We start from the raw sequence: 8156 nt of genomic DNA, 5'->3' as shown, positions 1-8156 counted from the left end.
GAGGGAGGGAGGGAGGGAGGGAAGGAGGGAGGGAGGGAAGGAAGGAGGGAAACAAACATGTGACAGAGGCAAATCGTTTGGTTGCCTCCTGCACGTGCCCCGACCAGGACCAGGGATCAAACCTGCAATCCAGGTATGTGCCCTTAACTGGAAATTGAAGCTGCAACCCTTCTGTGGGTGGACTGATGTGCTAACCACCGAGAAAACCGGACAGGGCTTTTTAAGCCCTTTTGAGTGAGGAAGCTGCTTTAACTTTTATAATGGAGGGAAGGGACAACAGAGGAGAAAAAGACAGTGGAACTTTCTGTGCCAACTAAACTCCACAAGACCAGGTTCCTCACAACTCCTGTGGGAAATGAAACTTAGATCTTTACCATGTAGGTGACTTTTAAATATTGAACATTTTACTCAAGATTTTGAAAGAAACAAGTCTGTCTTATCTATAGTATTTAAATGTGACTTTTTTTTTTTAAAAGAAAAAAGAAAATTTAGAAAGATGTGTGTTTCCTTGCAAGCAAAACAGAGAAAAGGGTATTATTGTTGGTACTATGAGTATTAAGCCACAGACACGTAAAATCCACAAAATGGATTGGTGGCTTGGGAAATGCAATATCATGTCAAAGGTGCAGACTGTTTCAAATCAAAGCAAACTTCAACCCCTCCAGCAATGAACTGCCCCTGAGATCCTGGTAAAGACAGCATGGCCTGCTCTGAGGCAGGGAGACCGCTGCTGGCGCTACTTGGATCATCCTACCAAGTCCACAGGGGAGGCTGTAGGGTTCGGACTGCACCCAGTGTGAAGCACGTGCATCATTGGACCAATTTCTGAATAGGTTTTTATAAATATATACAAATCAGTTACAGGCACTTGAAATGTCTTTGGCTGGAATAACCCAACATTGCAAAAGAATGGTATTCACAGAGTGTCCAGGCCCAGGCTGGCGTCAGCAGGCAATGCTTACGGTTTGCTCAGTCTCTCAGAAAACAGGCAGTTGTGGAATTAGGCATCAGCCAAAGCAACCTAGAAGAGAGCAAGACAAGCAACCCAGTCACACAACAGAGCCCAGGGAGCCAGGTCCCCACCCAAGACCAGGGAGCCACACCGTATGCATCTGTCCAGGAGGGGAACTATTAAAGCCCTAAAGCAGTGGTTCTCAACCTTCTGGCCCTTTAAATACAGTTCCTCATGTTGTGACCCAACCATAAAATTATTTTCGTTGCTACTTCATAACTGTAATGTTGCTACTGTTATGAATCGTAATGTAAATATCTGATATGCAGGATGGTCTTAGGCGACCCCTGTGAAAGGGTCGTTTGACCGCCAAAGGGGTCATGACCCACAGGTTGAGAACCGCTGCCCTAAGGGGGGGAAAAAAATAATCATCTAGGTGGGAATGAATAGAAATTTAAGTTTCCTGCCAGAAGCAGCTGATCTAGTGGAACCACTGTGCTGAGCCCAAGAGGTAACTATTTCCAAACCTTGATGAGCACTCTGTGAGATGATTTCCCAAGCTGATGAAGTGGAGGGGGCAGCCCTCCAGGGGCAGCTGCTCTCCAGTGGGGATTTGAGAGCAATTTGCATAGTCAGTACTTATTACAGCTAACGTTTGGGTTGAAAACCCAATACCATAATTTAGACTGAAGGTAGACTATTTCTGAGAAAAAGACAGGAACTAATTTCTCTGGAGGAAAACTCACAATCAGTGCAATAAGGACTGAGACATTCTGTCCACAGACACCTCTAGCCAAATGCTGGGACAGACCCCATCCGATGCTCACCTTCTCCGGACAAAATTCAGGACTGCTCTGACGCAACTTGCTAGGTCTGCCCTTGATAACCGCATAGCAAAACATTGTTATCACCATGACGAAGAGGAAGTAACTGGTGTGCATGAGATGCAAATTTATTAATGAACGGTCATCCTAGAGGGAATAAACCAGAAACATCAGCACTGAGTTACTGAAAGTTTTATGCTGGGTTTCTGGAGATACGGTTCATCACCTCCAGATATGCTTTAACTTTAATTCTTAAACTGGAACAGAAATTTCTCCTTCTAAACTATTAGAGCTGGCTCTCATTCAGTGAAGACATGATGTTCTTGAGAACACCTCCCCTCCCTTCCTAAAGCAGTCCTCTGCCCTGGCTTCTGCACGCCACACTGCCTGAGCACCCTCTCCTTCCCCCCACGTGGTCTCCTCATGAGAAGGCTCCCGCACCTGTAATCCCCACTCTTGCTATGTCCTCTTCCTCTGACTACCCTCAGGGTGCATGGCTGACACCCCAAGCCTGTGTTCCTAACCCCTCATAACTACCCGACCAGGAAGGCCTCTGCATCACCTCTCCCCAGAGGCAGCTTCCCTCCTTCCTTCCGCCTTTTCCCCACTTTTACAAGTCCTGCCTGAAAACATCTTTTGACCTCCCACATGCAATCAATCACCCTGCCAGCTGTTGCGAGATCCTGGCCATGCTTCCATTCCTTTTCCTTCCCAAATCTCTAGGCCCCACGACGTTCACACTAATCAGGTGGGCAGACCAGTCTTGCTAACACACTGCTTTACAAATCCCCCTACAGCCCAACACAGGTGGGGATTGCCTCCTCTGAGGGAAAAGTCTAAATGCCTCACGAGAGGCACAAAGGACTTTCTGGAACCTGACCTCCACTGCTCACTCCTGCAGGCTCCTGGCCTACCAACTTCTACAACTTGGTAACAGGGCCAGGCAAAAAGGCAAGAAATCCATCAAACATATACTGACAGGAAGAGGACATTTATAAAAAAATCAGTATAGTCTGTAAAAGTGGGCTCAAGTGTAAGCCGGAAGCTAAACTAGCATGTTACCCACTAGTCTAGATTACAGTGTTTTCCTCCCCTTTTCTCCTCCTTAAGTAACATCCTATTCAGCCCTCACTATCTATCCAAAGATGTACTTTTACCCTTATGAATTCCGAACCACTCCCTGCTCATACTAACACTAACCAAATATTCTCCTGAGTGGCTGTGTGCATAAGACTACAAGCATTTCTTGTAACCCCCATGGGTTAGGCCAGGGGTGGGCAAACTTTTTGACTCGAGGGCCACAATGGGTTCTTAAACTGGACCGGAGGGCCGGAACAAAAGCATGATGGAGTGTTTGTGTGAACTAATATAAATTCAAAGTAAACATCATTACATAAAAGGGTACGGTCTTTTTTTTTTTTTAGTGTTATTCATTTCAAGCGGGCCGGATCTGGCCCACCGGCCGTAGTTTGCCCACGGCTGGGTTAGGCACACAACAGCTGCTCAATAAGTAACTGCTGCTGAGCAAAGCAGAAAACAAAGAACAGAAACAGTTTTCTTAACCAAAAAGGTGGCATGTTTTTCCAAGTGTCCACCACTCCACCTAGCCTTTTATTAACTTAGCTGGGAATCTGAAATGGCAGGGGCTAAGCTAACCCAAGCATGTAAACACCACCTACTTTAACAGTTCCTGGACGCACATGCATACACACATGATTTTTCTCACTTACATCTGGAACAATAACTGTTAGCTTGGGATTTAAAGTGTGATAGACTTTTCCAATGGCCCCCTTATAACACCAGAAAGGATTGTAATCTTGAGCATATTTTGTGTTGGCATCTCTAGCAGTCATGAAGATCTTGTACCAGAGCGTGGCATTGCTGTATGTGTCCGGAACACAGTGCGGTGGCTGTCTGCAGGGGAAGACGGGGAAAGACGTGCTCAGTGGCCTGAGACATTTACTGTGTCTTCCCCACAGCCCCGAGCCCAACACTGACCACAGCCAAACATGTGGAAGGAAGAAACAGAAGACATAAATGTTTCTTTTAGGTAAATACCATGTTTTTAGTTCAGGGACTTTTTATTATTTACTTAATAAGCATATAAGAAATAGGCATTTGGCATTTGAGAGTTTAGGTGTTAGATTTTTGCCTTCAGATTTCAACTCATAGTCCTCTCGCATATGATGTGGCCAAAGAAGAACCTGCTCCTTTTAAGCCCATTTTCCCACACTGTCTCAATTCTCAATTACAACAGGAAGTTTGACATACAAACTTCTCCATCAGATTTACAACCAACAGCAAATAATGTTTAACTTATCTGATCTTGTCCTCCAAACCTCCAAATGTCTAAAATAGACAAATACCTGACTAATTATTCTTATTGAAAAAGGATTCACCATACGATTTTTTAAATAGGCTACATCTTGCATATTTCATGTATTTATAGATCATTATCTCCTTTGCAGAAAAAGGGAGGCAAAAAAATGTAAAGGCAAAACAGTAATACTGACAGTTTTTCAGTTGCTCAAAATATAGGAAGCAAAAACTCCAGAAATAGTAACTGTTTCATAGAAAATAAGATTTAAATTTATGCTCTCAATTTTAAAAATAACTCTTTCTGGATAATGGACATGAACAAAACCTTTATCTTCTGGGAGCCTTAACTCTGGATCATTCTAGTCATGGGATCCATTCTTCCTTATCTTTTCTGTGACGTGCTTCTACCAACAGGAGAGGCAGCCTAAGAACACGTACAACGACCAACCTTGCTGAGGAACTAACTCTCTGCTATTTACACGAGAACTTCTACCTCAGAATTCCAAACTAAACTTAAAGAACTCCTTAGGTCCAGGTAAAGGGATGCAGTGTGAGCCCCCCTAGAACTTGCTGCCAAAGCACCCCAGTCACATGGTCAGTGGAGCTTCTCATACACCTGTGGGCTCAGAAAACCACTTACACTGTGACGGGGAACACACCAGGGTTGGCTGTGAGCGTCATGCAGGCTGTGAACACCACCTGCTCACAGTGACTGTGAAGGGCACAGTCATCCGAGCTCCAAGCTGCTGGCAGGGTAAAGGTAATGTTTATCTCTTCGTGGGCTTCCCTGCCTATGAAAGAGAAATCAGGGTGGATTTATTTTTCTTTTGATAAAGAAAGGCAAGAATCCATATTTATTATTCTCTGGGATTTGAATGAATCCTGACATCAAATCCACCCAGGAATCACCTTTCAACCCACCAAAGCAGGACTCCTGCCTCTGTGCGATTTCAGGAACAACACCAGTTCTGAGTTGGACTCTGAGGCCTGCTCACCTGGCAGAGATACCAAAAGGCAAGCAGAGAGGGGCCACTTTCAGCCAGACGTGGGGGTGCTAAGCAAGAGCCCAGGCAGTGCCCCAGCTGGAAAGCTGGGGGCTGGGTGGGTTATTATCACCGTGTTAGCATTTGCATAGCACCTTTCCATTTCCAAACTGCTTTTATATTTATTACTTCACTTAAAATGTACCACTACCCCATGACATGAGCAAAGAAGTGTTACTGCTCCACTTTTACATATGAGCAAACTGAGGATCGGAGGATCTAACAGACTTAAGTAAGGTCATGAACCAGTAAGTGATGAAGCTTAAATGAAAACCAAGGTATTCAACACCACAGCAGAAGAGAAAGGGCTACTTGTAACATAGAAAACCCAGAAGTTGCCCTTACCTTATTTCCATAGGAGCAGCTCTCACCTATAACAACCAATAGGAGGCTGGCAGGCACTCCCAAGTCTTTCGGGACTTTAAAAGGCTCTTGATAACCCAAGATTATTCTTCCAAGACCCGGGCCTCCAGCATGCAGCCTTTCCTGATTAGTCCCTCTTCCACTACTCTCTCACCTTGTCCTGAATCACTTATAGTTGATTATGGGTTTGGTTCTGGTGAAAGGGTAGTGCTCAATGTTTTATAGGTGTTTCTTTTTATTATTATTTAACAAGCACTTACAGTCAAACCTCAGTTCTCCAACGTCTCCCATCTCAAACAATTCGGTTCTTGACCAAGTTGTTCACGGAAAAATGTCTCAGTTGTCAAACCAAACTTTGATTTTTAACCTGACAACCCTTTCATACTGTCACCTCAGCATGACAGAAAGTGTCTCTCAGGCAACAAAGAAAGGAGAGAATGCTTTTGTTGCTGGAGAAATTTATGGTTAGCACAATTTTAAAACATAAAGAGGCCATCAAGAGTGTTAATGTTGCTAAGGGTGTGAAAGAAACAATGATCACAGGCACTTGAAGAGGTAGAAGAATTGTTGTTGATTTGGGTAAATGAATTAGCCAGTGACAGCATTTCGGAGGCAGCCATATATAAAAAAGCGAAGATGCCACATGCTTCTTGAAAGATATCCCTAGAACATGTGCTAAAAGTGATCTGTCTAAGGCTAGTAAGGGGTGGCTCGATATATTTAAGAAAAGAAGTGTTTGTTTATTGATTAAACAGTACATTAGACATGTACTGTATAAAAGAAAGGTTAAAACAGGGAATCAATCTGTGGGTTGGGAACAGATTAATTCCATTTACATTATTTCTAATGGGAAAAATGATTCCGTTTTCGAACAAATAGCTTCTCCGACAGTCTTCCAGAATGATTTAAGTTCAAGAACCAAGGTTCCACTGTATATATAGCATTTGCTTTGTGCCAAGAACTACTGTAAGCACTTGATAAATATTAACTCGTGTTAATCCTTGTCTCTTTGGCATAATTCCAAAATGCCAAAGGGAAGAGACCAGACCTTAGGCTTATGCTAGTTCATTCCATAAGATGAGCTAATGGTGGATGTTCAAGTTTGTAAACTAACAGCAATATTTATAGCATGTATTGCCATCTCCAACACGATAGCATTGTGTTTGTAAACCAGAAATAGACCTTATAGTTTCTTCCCAGTTTCTCATTTTCATAGGCTTTTTATTGAGAGCCTACTGTATGCCAAGCACTTTATTAAGGGTAGACACATGCAAAAATCAAAAACAGTCTGAGTAAAACCATCTACTGCTAATACTCTGTCCTCTGACAGTTGTTGCTTGAGAAAGTCTGAAAGGAAACTGATGAACACACACATACCTGAAAGTCCAATCTGATGCCCTAAGATGGTCGAGTACAGATGGGTGACATTGCGAGAGTACCCTCCAAAGGGTTTGAGCGGGTCCAGGGTGAGGGTGATTGCAACTGAGATGTTAACCGGGCCTGAATCCTCCAGTGCCTGTGGGGACTGGGTGGACACTCTGGCCTGCCCACTGGTCATTGTGCTTTCCGGAGTCGTGGTGTCATTTGTGAGATGCTTTAATGTTTCATTCTCTGATACACACAAGTCCAAATCATTAAACCGCAACAGAAAAGTATTCCAATCCTTCCGAAAATGAAACAGAGAGAAAAAAGTGTGAGCAGTCTGAAAGTGCTGCCATGACCCTCGAGGTCGCATCACACGGTGGGGACACCAGGTTCAGAGTCAATCTTTTACAATAACAGAGATAATAAAGCCATCAGCCTCCTGCACTGCCACAACAGTGTGGTTTTCCAAACCACTCTCATATTCATAACCGAAAATATGAATTCTTCATTGGCATGAGATATTAAATAAGCTGTGGGATTAATTAACTTATTCAAGAAAATATGTAAGAAAACAAAACAGTATATTATACTTACAGAAAATTATTTAGCCTCAGAAATAAACATGAAAAGAAAGCTTGAACAAAAGTAGTAAAACATTAAAAGCATTAATCTAAACTCATTTAGCAGTTGCAATTAGTTTTTGTGTGTGTGTGTTTTGGTGTTTTTTCAAATAAAGCTTCCTCAAAAAGTCAATTTTAGCCCGAGCTGGTTTGGCTCAGTGAACAGAGCCTTGGCCCACAGACGGAAGGGTCTCGGGTTTGATTCCGGTCAAGGGCATTTACCTCAGTTGCAGGCCTGAGGCAACCAATCTATGTTTCTCTCTGTCTTTCCCCTCCATTCTCTCTAAAAATCAATGGAAAAATAAAAATTATTTTTTTTAAAAAAAAAGGTCAATTCTATACACCTTGCCTTCTCTCTCGAGAATGTGAAACCAAGTAAATACCAATACATGGGATTTTTCCCCCCTTGTCACGGACTTGGGATGCTACCTTAGAACAGAAACAATTTCCAAAGGGAGAAAAAAAGAAAAAGATGTTTTCAGGCTTCTCTTAATATCTACACCCTGTATTAATGGTTTAAATCATAAGCAGTTTTAAAAACACAGACAGCTTATTATGTCACTAGAGGCCCGGTGCACAAAAATTTGTGCACTCGGGGGGTAAGGGGGGGTCCCTCAGCCCGGCCTGTGCCCTCTCGCAGTCTGGGACCCCTCGGGAGATAATGACCTGC

At 43.2% G+C, this 8156-nt stretch overlaps 1 protein-coding gene across 2 annotated transcripts in view; it reads right to left on the bottom strand.

The window, feature by feature from the left end:
• Positions 1-478: 478 nt before the first annotated feature.
• The window catches only part of TMEM248 (transmembrane protein 248), a 21366-nt gene continuing 13688 nt past the window's right edge, over positions 479-8156 (bottom strand). Inside the window, exons 3-7 of one of the 2 annotated variants that reach the window (XM_005872039.2) lie at positions 6879-7164; positions 4736-4886; positions 3507-3690; positions 1780-1923; positions 479-1021 (exon numbers count right to left, since the gene is read on the bottom strand). In XM_005872039.2, the coding sequence (XP_005872101.1) occupies positions 1001-1021; positions 1780-1923; positions 3507-3690; positions 4736-4886; positions 6879-7164 (786 nt within the window). In that variant the 3' untranslated portion in view covers positions 479-1000. The remainder of the gene's footprint in view (positions 1022-1779; positions 1924-3506; positions 3691-4735; positions 4887-6878; positions 7165-8156) is intronic. The other variant, XM_014544447.1, reaches the window with a different exon arrangement.

The sequence above is a fragment of the Myotis brandtii genome, unplaced genomic scaffold (genome assembly GCF_000412655.1).
Source record: "Myotis brandtii unplaced genomic scaffold, ASM41265v1 scaffold363, whole genome shotgun sequence".
NCBI classification, from domain to species: domain Eukaryota; kingdom Metazoa; phylum Chordata; class Mammalia; order Chiroptera; family Vespertilionidae; genus Myotis; species Myotis brandtii.
This window is presented reverse-complemented; position numbering and strand designations above follow the sequence as displayed.